General features: G+C 35.3%; 1 protein-coding gene and 1 non-coding gene across 2 annotated transcripts in view; both read left to right on the top strand.

The window, feature by feature from the left end:
* UNC79 (unc-79 homolog, NALCN channel complex subunit) overlaps positions 1-17,389 on the top strand; it is a 235,537-nt gene that overhangs the window by 80,510 nt on the left and 137,638 nt on the right. The window contains exons 8-10 of the mRNA XM_041757925.1: positions 10,257-10,321; positions 15,094-15,182; positions 15,824-15,864. Of these exons, the coding sequence (XP_041613859.1) occupies positions 10,257-10,321; positions 15,094-15,182; positions 15,824-15,864 (195 nt within the window). The remainder of the gene's footprint in view (positions 1-10,256; positions 10,322-15,093; positions 15,183-15,823; positions 15,865-17,389) is intronic.
* LOC121494018 lies at positions 13,855-13,960 on the top strand. Its single transcript, XR_005988665.1, has one exon. It is a non-coding gene; the product is annotated as a U6 spliceosomal RNA (small nuclear RNA).

Raw genomic sequence — 17,389 nt, 5'->3', positions numbered from 1 at the left:
CAGATAGAGAAATAGGCAGAGGAGGAAGCATGGCCTCAAATACCAGTTTCACTTTTTGATGATTCATTCTTTTTTTGGATCATGGACCCATAATTCTCCCATAAAGTTCCCTGTTTTTTTGTTTGTTTGGTTTTGGTTGGTTGGTTTTGCTTTTAATCTTGTCCAGCTTTCTAACTGTTCTCAGTAGGATGATCAGCTTGAATTGATTTGTCTGTCATTTTTGGGGAAATAGAACTTAAACTCATTTTCTGTAATATTTTCAAGAGTGGAATGTAGGTTGTATATTTTTTTTTATTTTTTATTTTTTATTTTTATTTATGATAGTCACAGAGAGAGAGAGAGAAGAGAGAGAAAGAGAGAGAGAGAGGCAGAGACACAGGCAGAGGGAGAAGCAGGCTTCATGCACTGGGAGCCCGACGTGGGATTCCATCCCGGGTCTCCAGGATCAGGCCCTGGGCCAAAGGCAGGCGCCAAACCGCTGCGCCACCCAGGGATCCCAGTCATATATTTTTTGAGTTCAGCATATATAAAAATATCTTTCTATTTCTTTACACACACACACAAACTGTTTCACTGTGAAAAATATGTAAATACTGCTTCATTGTTTTCTGGCATTTAGAATTAATAGAAGGCAAATCATAGACCACTGTGATTTGTCTGTTATAGAAAATCTTTCTGGTTCTTACTTCTTGGATATTTATGTATTAAAAACACTTTTCTTAAACATATATATTTTTACAGCTTTATTTATTTGAGAGAGAGAAAGAGAGAGAGAGAATGAGTGAAAGGGGCAGAGGGAATGGGAGAATCTCAAGCAGACTTCACACTGAGCAAGGATATCCTGAGATCATGATGTGAGCTGAAGCCAAGTGTCAGAGGCTCAACTGACTGTGCCACCCAAGCACGCTTTTCTTAAATATTTTTTATATATGAGTATTTTTTTAATTGACTTTTGCCTGTAACATTAAGAATGCTTTCAATCTGGAAATTCAGGTCCTTTCTCAGTCTTTTTAAGGAAATTTCTCTTTAGTGAAATTTTAAATTATTGCTTTCCTCAAATAGTTTTGGTATGTTTCTCAGGAATACCATGATTCATTGGTCAGATTTTTGTTTTCTGTGTTGTGTAGCTATTCTAACCACTATTTTCCATATATTTATCTTCTATATTCTTAGCCTCTCAGATTAATTTACTACATAACTTACTTGACTTTTCCCCCAAATCAGTTCTGTTTGTTGCTTTGAATTCAGGTTTCTAATTTTGCTCTTTTATTTTCAGTTTAATTATACTTACCTTTTGTCCAAATTCATTTTTATCTCATTCTGTTAGCTTCCCATCTCACCATGAATTTCTGTGACTTTCTACTCCTGTTTTTATAGAAGCCACGTGATCTTGCATCGAGTTGCAGACACTACAATACCTTCCTAAAATATTTTGATTCATAGACTAGATAGTTTTCAGACATGTTTTCTCTCAGGTGTCAACATGATATTTTCTTTTATTTGAAGTACATATTGGTTGGTCCTTCTTTTTTTTTCTTTTTAAAATCAATTTTGCTGGTTCTGTTAGTGGCCAAGTGAGTCTGTCCTGTGCCCCATGGTGGTGCTGTTCTGGCCCATGTAACAGCCAGGTGAGCCTGAACCAGACTGAAGTCCCATCAGTGGGGATCATCTTGTGTCTGGCTTTCATCTCTTCACCCTGAGGGTGCAGAGACCTGAGCCAGGCAAGTAGTATTGGGACTCTGAGACCAGATACACATATGTCTTCACCTAAGCCAACCTCATCTATGTTAATGAGGAGGCTGTGGCCAGTCGACTGGACCACTGGCCACCCCTGCATTATCAACTAGATTGTTTGTGTGGTCTGATTGCTATGTTCATTCCATGTATGTGCAAAGACTTGAGCCAGGCTGCATGGGTTCCATCCTGGCTCCAACATGATCTTGCTGTATGACCTTGTCCAGTTACTTAGGCTCTCTGTGCTGGATCTTAGATGTTTGAGGATATGGCCATGGACTTAACTCTGGAAGAGTGGCAGCAGCTTGATTCTGCATTGAGGACTGTCTTCAGGGATGTGATGCTAGAGAAAGATAGAAACCTCACATCAGTGGGATGCTCTGTTTCCATGTCCAATGTGATTTTCAAATTGGAGCCAGGAGAAGAGGTGTGGATGGTGGGGGAGGGAACACTATCTCCAGCCTGTCTAGGAGATGTTTGGGAAATTGGTAATCAAATAGAAATACACCAAGAATATAAAGAGAGACTTTTGAATCAAGTGAATTGCATCTATGATAAAACACCTACTGAACAGAAAGGGTATGGATACAAAACATTTACAAACATATTTCATTTCTTCTCATTTGTGAAGATATTTATTCCATCAAGAGAAAAACTCCATGAGCATGTTTTAGGTGGAAGGAATTTGAAAGATAACTTAGATTTACTTGATTTAGAAGAAAGAAACCTTATGAATTTAATGGGGATGAAAAATCATTCAGTTATAGTTAATTTCAAATCAAGCATGAAAATATTCATACAGGTAAGAAAATTTATGAATGTGGGAATGTGTAATTAATTGGACGCCAGAATGTCCACCCTGAAGAGAATCCCTGTGGATATAATGAGTGTGGGGAAAGTACTGATTAATCATCCTTTACTAGACACAGGAGATCTCATACGAGTGAGAGACACTATGAATGCAAATTCTGCCAGGAAGCCTTTAGTAGAAAAACATACCTCATTATACACCAGTGAATTCAAACTAGAGAGAAATTCTGTGAAAGTGGAAATGCTTTCAGTAGTAGTTCTTATCTTATTCAGCATGAAAAAAAATGCATACTGGTAATACATACTATAATGTAATGAATGTGGGAAGCTATCCAGTCTGTGGTAAGTTGTAACAGTAGACCTAACAGACCAAGACATCATTATTCCATATAAACTTTAAATCAAGATTAGTTTGACAGGAAGAATTCTGAATTTTTTTTCTCTTCTGAACTTGTATCAGGATACCTTTATGTTGGAAATGACACACCATAAAAACTGACTTAACAAAAGAAAGTTTATTGGTACATATCATAAGAAAGTCCAGGATAACTACTTAAAAGGAAGAAAAAGAGAATTTGACATTTTGAGAAAATCTAAATATTGAGTCTTCTGATCCATGAACATGGCATATCTAACCATTTATTTAGGCCTTGTTTATTTATTTATTTATTTCTTTTTTGGCACCCCAGATGGGACTCGAACCCTAGGCCTTGTTTAATTTCTCTCAGCAATATTTGCTAGTTTTCAGTGTGTAGGCCTTATAGATATTTTGTTAAAGGTATTCTTAATCAGTTTGGATGCTATTGTAAACAGTATTTACAAATTTAATATTCTATTTGTTCATTGCCATTACATAAACATGTAATTGAGTTTTGTATTTTGATTTTATATGCAGCAATCTTGCTAAACTCATTTATTAGTTTTTGTAGCTTATTTGTAAGTTTCTTAAGATTTTCTGTGTACATGATTATACTCTCTTGCAAATAAAATTTTTTCTTCTTCCTTCCTAATTTGTACATTCTCCTAACTTGCCTCGCTGTTACCTTTCCTCCCTTCCTGCCTCCCTCTCTCCCTTCTTTTCTTCTTTCCCACCTATCCTCCTCCTTCTTTCTTTTTCTCATTGCACTGGCTTATTTCTTCAGTTCAATGTTGAATAGAAGTGCTACAAGCGAGTATGTTTGTTTTCTCCCCCCAGTCTCTAGGGGGCATGTATTTGGACTTTTAGCATTAAATCTGATACTGGTTGTAGGCTTTTTACAGGTGCTTTTTATTAGAGTAAGGAAGTTTACTGAGAGTTTTAATCAGAGTTTTATACTGCACAAATGTCAGTTTTAGTCAAATACATTTTCTTCTATTGAGATGATCACATGACTTTGTCTTTTATTTTGTTAATATGGTAAATTACATTCATTTACTTTGCATTGTGAATCCAACTTTATATTACCTGGGATAAGTTCCACATTGTCAGCTATATTATGTTGCCAGATTCAGTTTGCTAGTTTTTGTTAAATTTTCTTACTCCTACATTTATGAGGGACATTAATCTAGTTTTCTTTAATTATAATTGTCATCTTGTTTTGTTTACAGAGTAATGTGGCCTCATAAAATGAGTTGGGAAGAATTTCCTCATGTTCTGTTTTCTGAAAGAGTTTTTGTAAAATTTGTATTATTTATTCCTTAAATAGTTTATAGAATTCACTGGTGAGTCTATCTGGACTTGAAGTTTTCTCTGTAGGAAGATTTCACATTATCAATTCAATTTAATGTTATGGGGCATTTAGGTTTTCTACTTTTTATTCAGTCATATTTATAATCTGTTTTTTGGGGAATAAATAGTTTATGCATTTTGTTCAACTTGCCAAATTTTTGACATATCTGTAGGATCTGTGGGGATGTCCTCCTATCTTTCACTTTTGGTATTGGTAATTTGTTTTTCTCTCTCTCTGTCTCTCTTTTTTTTAAAATCAGGCCAGCCAGGGGGCTTATCATTTTTATTGAACTTTTCAAAGAACCAGCACTTGGTTTTATTATTTTCTCTACTGGTTTTTTGTTTCTAGTTTCATTGATTACTGCTTCTACCTTTATTATTACTTCTATTAATATTGAGTTTAACTTCTTCTTTTTCTGTCTTACTAAGATAGAAGCATAAATTGATTATTTTGGACCTTTTATATGATCTAGTTTAAGAATTTAAAACAATAAATTTACTTTTAGGTATTGTTTTAGTTTCATCCCACACATTGGTATACTATGATTTCACTGTATTTCAATATAGGGTATTTTCTAATATTCTTTATGATTTTTCTTTTTATTTGTGGATTGTTTAGAAGCGTGTTTTTTTTTTTAAATTTTCATTTATTTATGATAGGCACACAGTGAGAGAGAGAGAGAGGCAGAGACACAGGGCAGAGGGAGAAGCAGGCTCCATGCACCGGGAGCCCGACGTGGGATTCAATCCCGGGTCTCCAGGATCGCGCCCTGGGCCAAAGGCAGGCGCCAAACTGCTGCACCACCCAGGGATCCCAGAAGCATGTTTGTTTAAGAGTACAAATACTTGATGATTTTACAGTTATCTTTTTATTTATTTCTAGTTTAATTTCATTGTACTCAGAAAATTTACTCTATAATTTCATTCTGTCTAAATTTTTGAACTTTATTTTATTGACCAGAATATTGACTCAATACTGAGAGAAGATTGTTGAAATTTACAACACTAATTATGGGCTTATTTCTCTCTAAGTTCTGTCCCGTTTGGCTTCATTTAATTTGAAACTTTATCATTAGATGCCCACATATTCATGATTGTTATGTCATTTTGATGAATTGATTCATCATGAAATATCCCTCTTTATTACTGGTAATATTCTTTGTTCTGGAGCCTATTTGTCTGATATTTATATAGACACTCCAACTTTTTTGTAGTTAGCATTATATTAGTGTGGTGTAACCTTTTCTCTATTCACTCTTTTAAAAATTTTTTATTGGACAGCCTGGGTGGCTCAGCGGTTAGTGCCACCTTCAGCCCAGGGTGTGATCCTGGAGACCCGGGATCGAATCCCACGTCGGGCTCCCTGCATGGGGCTTGCTTCTCCCTCTGCCTGTGTTTCTGCCTCTTTCTCTCTCTGTGTCTCTCATGAATAAATAAATAAAATCTTAAAAAAATTGTTTTTAAATGATTTGAGTAATCGTTATACTCAATGTGGGGATCAAGTTCACATGCTTTTCTGACTGAGCTAGCCAGGTGCCCTTCTATCTGTTTACTTTTAACTTATTTATCTTTATATTTCAGTTGTGTTTCTTTTTGAAAGAGTTCAATCCTTTTTGACAATCTCTGCCTTTTAGACCATTTACATGCCATGTAATTATTGTTTAGACTATTTAGATTTAATGTAATTACAGATATGGTTGGGCTTAAGTCTGTCATCTTACAGTTATTTTCTATTTGTCCCATCTAGGTTCCTTTTCTTTTTAATATCTTGTCTTCTTTTTGGTTAAATGTTTTTAGTATTCCATTTTACCTCTGTACTGAATTATTAGCTATATCATTTTTAAGAAAAATTACTATAAAGTTTATAATATGTACCTTTAACTTCACAGTCTACCTTCAAATAATATTATACTAGTTTACATGTAATGAAAGAACCCTATGCACTTTTATCTACTCCCATCCTTTTTGTTCTTCTTATCAAATATTTAGTTCTGTTATTATTACTCTCATAATACATGGCTGTAATTATGTGAAACAGTAAATAATCTTTTAACAACATGCAGATACAGGTAGAAAGTCTTTTGTATTTGCCACTTGTAGAACTCTTTATGTCTTTTCATAGGTCTAGCTTCTATCTGGTATCATTTTCCTTCAGGCTTTCTTTAACATTTCTTGTTGTGGAGCTCAGCTGGCAGTGAATTCTCTTATCTTGTATTTGTCTTCAGATAGTCTTTATTTCATATTCATTTATGAAGGATATTTTCACTGGGTATAGAATTCTAGGTTGACAGTTTTTTTCTTTCAGCCTTTTAAAGATGTCGTTCCATTGTCTTCTGGCTTGCATTGTTTCTGGCGAGAAATCAGCGATCATTCTTATCTTTGTTCCCCTGTAAGTAATGTGTCTTTTTTTCCTGGCTGCTTTTAAGATTTTTCTCTTTATTGTGGCTTTACATTAATTTGATTATAAAGAGTTTTGCTTTGATTTTATTGCTCTTATTTTGCTTAAGATTCATTGAGCTTCTTAGATCTGTGGGGTTATAGTTTTTACCAAATTTGAAAAATTTTGGTCATTGTTTCTTCAAATATCTCCCTCCTCCCCACTTTTGCTCCTTTTGGACTTTTAACCAGAAGTACTTTATACTGCCCAATATTTTCCCACAGCTCACTGAAGTTCTGTTTATTTTTCTTCCAATGCTTCAGTTTCAGTAGTTTCTTTGGTTATGTCTTCTAATTCACTGATTTCTTCTTCCTGTGTATTGTTTAATCTGCCATTAAGCCCATTCAGTGATGTTTCCATGTTCTATATTGTATTTTTAATTTTAGAAATTCCATTTGGTTCTTTTATTATATCTTTCATCTCTATTCTCATTGTGTTCTGTTTTCTTTTGAATATGTTTATAATAGCTATTTTTAAGTCCTTGCTAACCACCTTGTCTCTATGATTTCTGGGTCTATTTCTATTGGTCATTTTTTTTTCCCCAGTTAATGGTAACATTTCTTTCCTTTTTCAAATATCAAATAATTTTTTTTACTGGATGTTGTACTTCATGAGTATTACGTTATTGAGTATCTGGATTTTTGTTGTTTTCCATTATTATGTTTCAAGAGGTTTGTTTGGGCTGTCAAGTTACTGGTGGATCATCTTGACCCTTCTAGGGCTTGTTCTTATGCTTTGTTAGGGTGAGCCTGGAACAGCTGTTTCCCTAATGTTATTTTAGCCCTACTGCTAAGGTATAATTTCCTAGAGTCTCTACTGAATGCCCCAGGTTTCCACTGAGTTCCCTTCACTCTGGGTGGAGCTTGAATATCTCCCAGACCTGTATGAAATGTAGGAGTTATTCTACCTACAGACCCCCTATAGTTGTTCTCTATGCAGCCTATGGAGTTTTGTCTTACACATGTTCTGCTTATTATAAAGCCAAAGACCTAAAAGGACTCTTACTCAGATTTCTGGAGCTCTTTCTTTGCATAACTCCCTCTTCTTTGCTATACTACCCAGCAAATATAAATTCACTTGCCTCTTTAAACTCTAGTTTTTGTCCCCTCAATTCAATGAAACCACCTTACTGTGCTTCTCTTTCTTCCATATCTGGGAAGAAACTGCTACCAGGACGAAAGCCAAGGTGATTGTAGGGCTGACTTTATTGTTTTTCTTGTCTCAAGGATGATTGTCCTACAGTAGTCCAATTTCTGAAAACAGTTGTTTTGTATATATTTTCCAGTTTCCTACTTGTTTACGATGGGATGGCAAGTCTAATACCAGTTACAATTACTCTGTTATAGTTGGAAACGTATTTCTTGTCTGCTATGTTTTTATATTATATATTTTTTCTTTTTATTTTCAAATGAAGGGAGCTCTATCATGACTATATTTGCCATATAGTAAGATATGTAGATTGATCCTATATCAGAATCAATTGTAATTCTTTTCCCGATTACAAATACCTGTTCTCTACCCTTAAAGATTTTGATTCAGCAGATTTAACATGAGTTTCAGGTGTCATATTTTTGAAACCTTGACAAGTGAATTTTGATACACAAGAAAAGCTAAGAATCCCTGTTCTGGTAAGTGTAAATCTAGTATGACCTTGGTAAACTAAATGAGGTATCCTACAATTTATTTTTAATTCAGTGACACCGTAAAAATGAAATAAAATACTATAGGAATAGGACCTCCTGGATATCCCCACTATCTACATATAAAGCATTAATTTCTGGCAAAGCATGAGTCTTCAGGGCCCTGATCAAGTACTATGACTATGGTACATTCTTATTTCCTTGTACCTTTGCCATAGCAGTTGTTATATATTTTGAATATTACTTCTATCTCTAAATGTCAAGACTTCTTAATGTTTATAAAGTAATCTGCAAATATTCTCATAATATAGGAATTCATTAATGGCTAGCAGATTTTATCTTATGTACCAACTCTGTTTTATTAATGGTAACTTTCTGGAGCTCTGTGTTGAGAATGATTCCTAAACCAGTTCTGGACTCAGCAGGAAGGTATGATCTTATGGATTAGTAGTATCTATCAGGACTTTGGGATTGAAGGAATGAGACCTGTCCTGTGTAATTGCAACTCCTATACTGGTTAAAGGCAGTCTTTTTTTCTAGGTTTCTCTAATTATACTTATCACTACACTCTATATTCATCTTGACTTTTCCACATGTAGAAAACATTTTATAGTTATGGAATGCCTATATTCAAATTATTTCTTCATTTATCCATCCTTATTTATTTATTATTTTTTTCTCTCCAAAAATATAATCAATATGATACTGTGTTTTTAGAGTAATGGTTTTTGGTCTGTACTTCTTATCTTCTTTCAAATAAATTAATCCATTGTGTATTTTTTAAAGCCAGTGGCTCTGTTGATCTTCTTTTCCTATATTTCAAGCACATAATCTTATACTTGGTCTAACCATAGACTAGAAGATTTGAAGTTGGAACACCCCTGGACAAAAAACTTTATATGGTCTGGAGTATTATTAATAACAATTTTTGAATTGTAATGGGATATATAACTAAGTAAGAATATCATCTCATCTACAAATTCTTGTATATTCGGCCAATCATAATCCTATATGTAAGATCTAAATATGGCAATTTAGAAACAGTGCCCTATTTCTAAACATGTAATTTTATTGCATTTTAAATGATGGAGTATTGTTAGCTAAGTGCTTTGGACTACTGAATCATCTAGATGATGATAATTACTTGTTGCGACTTTCATTCTGATCTATCCCAGATCGCTTGGTTCTTATATCCTCTTTCTCTGTGCATACTGTGTTAAGGAGTGGGTATTAGCAAACTAGCAGGGGTTAGTCTGTGAGTCACACTCTGTGGTGTGTGAGAGATATATTTCATTTGGGCAAGAAACTCATCTTTCCACTCTCCACATTTGATGGGAATGGGGTGGGACATGGAATAGTGGAGGTTGACTTACCATTCATTTCAATTATTATCAGTTTGAAACACTTCCTGGTGTCAGAAATTGAGGATGTACAGCTTAGTATGTACTAAAATGAAAAGTGCAATGTTGAGAACCAAGAGATAGAGGTTCTAGTCTTAGCTTGTCATTTACTAACTCTGTGACCCTAGTGGGCTACTTAGCCTTTTTAACTTTCATTTATTCATATATGAAATGAGGTTAATAATCTGCTGTACCTATTCTACAGAGTTGTTGGCAGGATGAAGTGAAACCATAGAGGTAAAAACCTTGGAGAACTTATTAATGGTGTATCATTGTGAGGTAATATTATGGTACTGTGTATGCCACCTTATACTAGCTTGTCTCTCCCCATGGGAAAATAGATGGAGTTGTGATATCTTTGTTCAAGTTTTAAATTTGTCATAGATTTTAAAAATGTTTATTTTAGGAAGCCTCTCGATGATGGTTCTACTTAGGAAGAAGAAACCTAGTGTAATATCTACTATGCTTTTACTAGGGCACCAATAACTTAAATAAGAAGTATTTATCATCTATGCTTTGCTTTACAGCTTGGAATCCTATCCACTGCCAGCACATTGAATGCCACAATGCAATTAACAAGCCAGCTGTGAAGGTACTGTTTTATTAGACCTGGTGCCATATTGTATTGTCAGTGGTCAGATTATCAAGAGCAAATTGCTAAATGAAATGGAGTAGGTTCCATCCTTCTCTGTAAAGCAGAGAGGCCAGTGCTCTATAGTACACTCATGCACCTCCAGGTTCAATCTGCCTGTACTTGGTGGATTGGTTCAAGACGGGGCAATGAATAGTGGTGACTGGATGTTTGGCGATGAGTTCATGGTCAAGTGCTGTGTAGCAATGAGTAATTATCAGAATAATCCTGGTGAAACACTTACATAGTCCTTACTTGGCTTCTATCTGAGTTAATAAACTCAGGGAGATGTACTTTGCCCCAGTTTCACTAATTTCAAATTATTAGTGTCTGGTGTATGACTGCGAATCCAAGAGTCCTACAACACAAATAGATAAAATTGTTAAGTCTTGACTCAGATCACAGATATGTTTAGTCAAAATGACTGAGAGGTAGTTGGGCAGCAAACACATGGAAAGGTACGTTAGAGGTAAGGGAACCGTGGTTTAGAGTGGCCAAGACACTTACCTAAGCCAGAACTGGGTACCTTGGCTCTCAGCCTTGTTCTTTTTCTACTACCACAAATTTCCCTGTTTTGTTATAACCCTGAATCTTTGAATTTAAATGTTAAGAAAAATAATCACACCTTTTAACCAAATTATTTATGGTATATTTGTTGGATACAATACTTGGCTGAAGAGATTGTGTCTGAATTTGCAAGGATTAACTTTTATATTATGAAGAGTGGGAGTTAGGTCAAGTCATTAGAGTTCACAGATACTTTTTAGGACCTAGTATCCTGGGAGTTTACCCCCCTTCTTCTATAGACAGGAGGACTGTAAAGATTACCAAATAATAGAAACATAAGAGTATCATTTTATAGAAACAGAGGAGAAAAGGTAAAATGAGATATAAAAAATATAAATGGAATGAAAAGAAATGTAAATGGACCCCAAAATGTGTTTCATATACCAGAAATGTCAGGAATGCCAATAACATTGTCATCTAGATGTATCTTACTAACATTGTCATCCAGATATATCTTCTGGCAGAGGACGTTCTTGTATTATTATGCTTGATCTTTGGTTTTGATAAAGGCAAATTGAATGAATTTATGTTGAGGAAGAGCAAGTGAGGGTAAACTACCAATGCTGGTATAGTCTCACCCATTCTATTATGAGTACTCTTCTGAACTTCCACAGACATTTGGGATTCAAAGGTACTTTTCTTTGGTCTGAGGACATTTTGAGCTAAATACCTGTGAGTCCATGTATTATTTATAGAATTCAGCTTAATTCTTTGGGTGATGAGAATTGCGTAGCTTCCTCACTTTAGTTTCTTTATCTGTTTCCTCTTCCTGCTTGTGTTAAAATGCCCTCTTTTGGTTCACTCAGACGTCAACAGAAAGGAGGTCTTTTTGTCTGATTTTTCCACTTATTTTTTCCTTGACCTTATGTCATACTGCATTCTCAGGAGTCCTCTGACTTCATTATTAGTAAATGATTTTTGGTTTTCCACTCACAGAAGTCATCATGAATTAGAGTTTCTCCCTCTCTTCTACACAAACAGCTTAGTCCACCCGTCTGACTCAGCTTTGCTTTGCTTACAGGCTGTTCCCCATAGCTAGTCATGCAGGACAGGCAAAACCATCCTACCTTCTGTACCATTTTTAGGTGAGGTGAAATTCACATAACATAAATTCAACCAATTTTTAAAAATTATTATTATTATTTAAATTCAGTTAGTCAACATATAGTACATCCTTTGTTTCAGATGTATAGTTCAGGGATTTATCCATTACATACAACACCCAGTATTCATCACATCGCTTGCCCTTCTTAATGCCCATCACCCAGCTACCCCATCCTTCACATCTCCCCTCAAAGTGAATCATTCATTGGCATTTAGCACATTCACAATGCTGTGCACTACCATCTTTATCTAGTTCCTAAACATTTTTATCACTCACCCCCTGCCCCCAATTTTACTTTCTGAACTCCAGTGTTCCTAAAGAATTTTCTTTTGTGTTTTTACTCTGCTTCCCTGGGAAGGTAACATTTTTGTTAGTGCTTCTTGTGCTGGGGCTGTTTTTGCATGACACCAGGTCTGGCTCAGTATTGTTTTTTCATTGCAATATGAACACTCCCCAAACCCATGTATGTATGACTATGTGACATGTAGGTCGAGGGTTTCCAACATCTAGATACTTAGGAAAGAATGTTAAATGAAAAGGAAGTCATCCTTTATAGTATGATGCCAATTTAATTTAAAAATCACATAGATGTATATTTATATTCATATTCATGGTGGAAAAACAACCAGTAAAGCTCATCAGAATGTTATTAGTGATTACATTGAGAAGGCAGGTTAATGAGTTATTTAAATTTTCCTCTTTTCTCCATTTTCCTGAGCCTCTACATTGGGCCTAATTGTATTTATAAATGGAAAATAACTATTTTTTAATGCAGCAGTCAGATATGAACATATTAATGTGTATGTAAACTGACCTATTCAGACTGTCCACAAATGGGTCTTATGAATGTAGGAGTTTTTCCTTTTGAACGGAATGAAAATATGTCTTTACCTGACAAGAGTATCAATGACTCATTGGAAATGAAAGTGAAGTAAGTATATTGAAGAACAGGTCTACACTGGGTACATGGTAAAGACTCAGGGAAAATGAATTTATCCTCACAGTATGCATATTATCTCCGTATTCGTGAGTTTTAGCACTAGGCAGTGATGATTTGCCAAATGGAAATGTATTATCTATTTTTTGCAATACACTGCAAAAACATACTTTTTTTCCTAAGATTTTATTTATGTATTTGAGACAGAGAGACTGATACAGAGAATGCAAGAGCAGGAGGGGCAGAGGGAGAGAGAGAAGTGGGCTCCCTGCTTAGGGACTCAATCTCAGGATCCTGGGACCATGACCCAAGCTGAAGGTAGATGCTTAACTGACTGAACTACCCAGATGCCCCCCAAATGTACTTTTTAGGCAAGAGCCAAGAGGTGCGACAGTACTCAAAATGAAAATATGTTACTTAAAAGTTCATTATATCACACTCTGCTTTTGGTTTTACTTGGTTTTGTTTGCAGATCACTTTATAAAATACTTTAGAGCCCAAATAATTATATAAACGAGAGTTAGCAAACTATGGCCCACAGCCAAATCTGGCCTGCTAACTGTTTTGTAAATAAAGTTTCATTGGAGCACATTTGTTTGTGTATTGTCTATGGCTGCTTTCATGCTACAACAGCAGAGTTGAGTAGTTGTGACAGATAATGTATGGTCCCTAAAGCCTGAACTATTTACTCTCTTGTCATTTATGGAAAGTTTGCTAACCCTTCATTTAACACACCAAAAAGTAATTATTCATTGCATCAAAGGAGGTGTGAAACTTATGAAATTTTCACACTGGCCCTCTAGCATGAAGGAATATATAATTTACAGATTTTGATGATATAACAATTGAAATTTAGGAATTCCAACTCTTGTTTCCCAGTCATTGTGCTCACTTCAGCAGCCATACACTAAAATTGGAATGATCTAGAGAAAATCTGCTTGGTCCCTGCACAAAGATGACACACAAAACTCTTCAGGTTTTAATTTTAAATGACAGGCTGCTTGGATCATAAATTTGGTTCATTTTCCCTCCCTAATCAGTAAAAACAACTAAAGAAAAGGCAGAACAGAATTCCAGAAGGATCTGTGTCATAGGCATATTAACTATACAGTCAGCTATAGCATGGATTATTTCTTGTAGGACAGGAACAAAATTAAAAATGACTTTGGTAAGTCATAGAAATTAAACCTGATGCAAAGTACAAAGTTCAGCTAGTTGTGTTCACTTGATTTTAAACATCCAGGTATTTGAAATACCCTGATTCAACAGTAAAACAAACGCTTTTTATCTGTGTCATTAAGCTCATGGAAACTCAGCCATATATAATGCAAAACCAAACAGGGCACAGCAGGGTTAAACGAACCACAGGTTATGCGTGGAAGGATAAAAACACCTTAAATGCGACATTGGATGGTTGATATAGAACTTCGTTACAGAGTAAGAAAAGCAAATTGCTCAGTGTTAGGTCACACATGAAATTTTTTGAATGAAACGTCTAAGAAGCAAAATTCTCCACTGCCAGAATTTTGGTATCAGTTGTGATTTTTAAATTTTAATATATTTTCCTTTTCTGAAAGAGAGATTGCTGTGTTTCCCACTTTCTTTTCTTTTTTTTTTATAAGTTTTTTTTTTTTTTTTTTACATTTATTCATTCAGAGAGAGAGAAGAGAGACAGAGAGGCAGAGACACAGGCAGAGGGAGAAGCGGGCTCCTTGCAGGGAGCCTGACGCCATCCTGGGTCGCTAAACCGCTGCGCCACTGGGGGTGCCCTGTTTCCCACTTTCAAGCAGGAATGAATGCACCCGTAACATAGAGGCAATTCCAGCCACCACTGAACAAGATTTTTCCTTCTTGTGGAATAAGGGTGGATTTGTTGACACTAGTTGTTACTTAATTGCAGATAACAGGAGAAATGAAATCCCACAGTAGGTGGATTTAAATCTCCAGTGTGGACTCATCAGCCAGTGCAGGAAAAGCATCTATAGGTTAAGTGGGTTTTACTAAAAATATTTATTCTATTTGCTTTTGAAAATCCGTCACAATTGAAACCTTTGCATTCACAATATGGGGGGTGTTGTAATAAACAGCAAAGGAAAGTTCATTCTGCCTTTTCCTGTGTTTCAGATGTGTATAGACCCTTCCCTGTCAGTGGCTCTGGGGGATAAACCACCCCCATTGTATCTCTGTGAAGAATGCAGCCAGAGGATCGCGGGGTAGGTATAAGGATACTCCAAGAAAAGGAAATAGAGCAACAAGGGAAGATAAGAAAAATCAGTTGGACTTAAATTGGCCACATTACTCCCATTTCCCACTAGTCTCTTTGTTTTTTAAAGGTTCATTTGTCAGATATTTGATATATAGCAAACTTTCATTTGAGAGATTTCAGCTTTTAAAAATTGCAATATTTCTCCCCGTGCAATAAGAGAAAGCAATTCCATGTAATAAAGCAGCCCCAATTTTCAAGTGACCCTGTTAAAACAGGCCACAGAGAAAAATAAAAGAAAATCGTGGCTTTCAAACATGGCATACAATTCAAATGGATTCTCTTTGCTTGTTAGTTCTGCAGACTCACACTTAGCGTTGTACAAATCATGCTGTACTTTGGTTTGCTTAATTAGCATCTGGAAAGTATCATTTAAAGCTAACTGAATATGATGAAATGCCTATAATTTATAATTTCGCTGAAATGCATTAGACATTTAAAAAGTTTATTATGACAGTGCTCTTAATTACATTTACTTTCTAGTGAAGCCTTCTAGCAATAGCATGCAGCTTATGAACATTCATGTTCATAATGGTAAGGAAGGGTAATGTTGTAAGGAAGCTAAAAAATGAATTTTGTTTTTCTTTATAGGGACCACAGTGAATGGTTGATTGATGTTCTTCTGCCACAAGGTATGGTTTACTTCAGAAAAGATGAGTAAGAAGTAACCATGACTAATGGCATGGTTGGTTTATCTCCTTTTATACTGTATTATTTGTATTATTTTACAAAGACAGTAATCAAAGTATTATATGCTATGAAGAGTCATTGATACGAAGCATTATATCAATGTCGTGTTTATAGCCACACATTTAATAATAAAGGAAGAGGTATAATCTCAACCTAAGTTAAGAGTAGATGTTGGAATTAGGATTCCATATGATAAAAGCCTTGCTGAATTATGTCTTGAGAGATATTCTGTATAGATAACAGGCATTGCCAATATTTGCTGTGCCAGGTCAGAAAGAGAATAGAGAATGTGAGTGGAAAGAATACTGAATAATAGGTCTTTCTCCTACCACTATTATTAGCTCTGTGTTTTGGGGGAAAATCATTTAATGGCTCTGAGACTCAGTCTCCCAGTGAAACGGGGATAAAGTATACGTGACTCATCTCAGTGGAAAGACGGGATGTGTGATTCTCGCTGTTTGTTAGCGTTCTGAAAGCCAAGTCTGATAAGTTGGCAGGTCCCAGACAGAGCATTCCTTTACACCTCTGTACGCAGGCATTGCAGCCACTTAAGTGGAGGCTGAAGTGACTGGGGGAAGTATTGAGGAAAGCAGAGGAAAGATGAAAGGTGGAAAAAGCTGGGGATACACTGAGCACAGATCAAGCTCATAGGAGGAACCTGATACATGATTTCAGAGGTAGATAATAAAAGACTTTCTGTGAAAGGCCATATTTAAAAAGAAAAGTAAAGACCTTATGTTAACTAAATTCTGTGAACATTAGAAAAAACTTAAGGCCATTTTCCTGATTACACGATTTCTTTATAGTCTTTTAATATTAGGTAGTTTCAACTTTAGAAATAAATTAGTTCAGTGAGTGCTCTCCATTTGTAAAATGGATCAGTAATGTTGGCCTCTGCATCCTTCAAAAAGGCATTTTGAAAATTTATATAAAGATATCTGTGAAATGATTTGGGCATGTTTGGGTAAAAGTAAATTTTCCCCCCTTAAATTAGGCTACCCAAACCTTATAATTTAAGGTTTGGTCAGGATCCAAACTATCCAGTATTTTTAAATATTGGATATGTTGCTGAATTCTGGTCACCTTCTCCAGATGATACTCATCTTTGGAAGAAAATTTATAATAACTTCTAATTATTTATCTGGAGATGTGACACTAACTTCAGGTTAAGACAAACTCTGGATATCAAACTGGCAAATAACCTTTAATTATACAAAACCAGTTTTAAAAACTGAGTTATAAATTTCTTTGACTTGGCATCCACTAATTCATAATTTCCAGACAGTTTGGGAGACATTTACTTTTGATCTTTTTAAAAAATTACAACCTAGACTATACTATAAGTAATGCTCTAGTTCATTTTTTGAACACTTAATATTTCAGGGGGAATGTTAATATATTCTTGGAAAAATTATTTTCAGGTACTCTCATGCATTATTTTTCATGGAAATAATTGATATGCCCACT

The sequence above is a fragment of the Vulpes lagopus genome, chromosome 6, assembly GCF_018345385.1.
Source record: "Vulpes lagopus strain Blue_001 chromosome 6, ASM1834538v1, whole genome shotgun sequence".
NCBI classification, from domain to species: Eukaryota; Metazoa; Chordata; class Mammalia; order Carnivora; family Canidae; genus Vulpes; species Vulpes lagopus.
The sequence above is the reverse complement of the archived record's forward strand: the minus strand, read 5'-3'. Positions and strand labels throughout refer to the sequence as shown.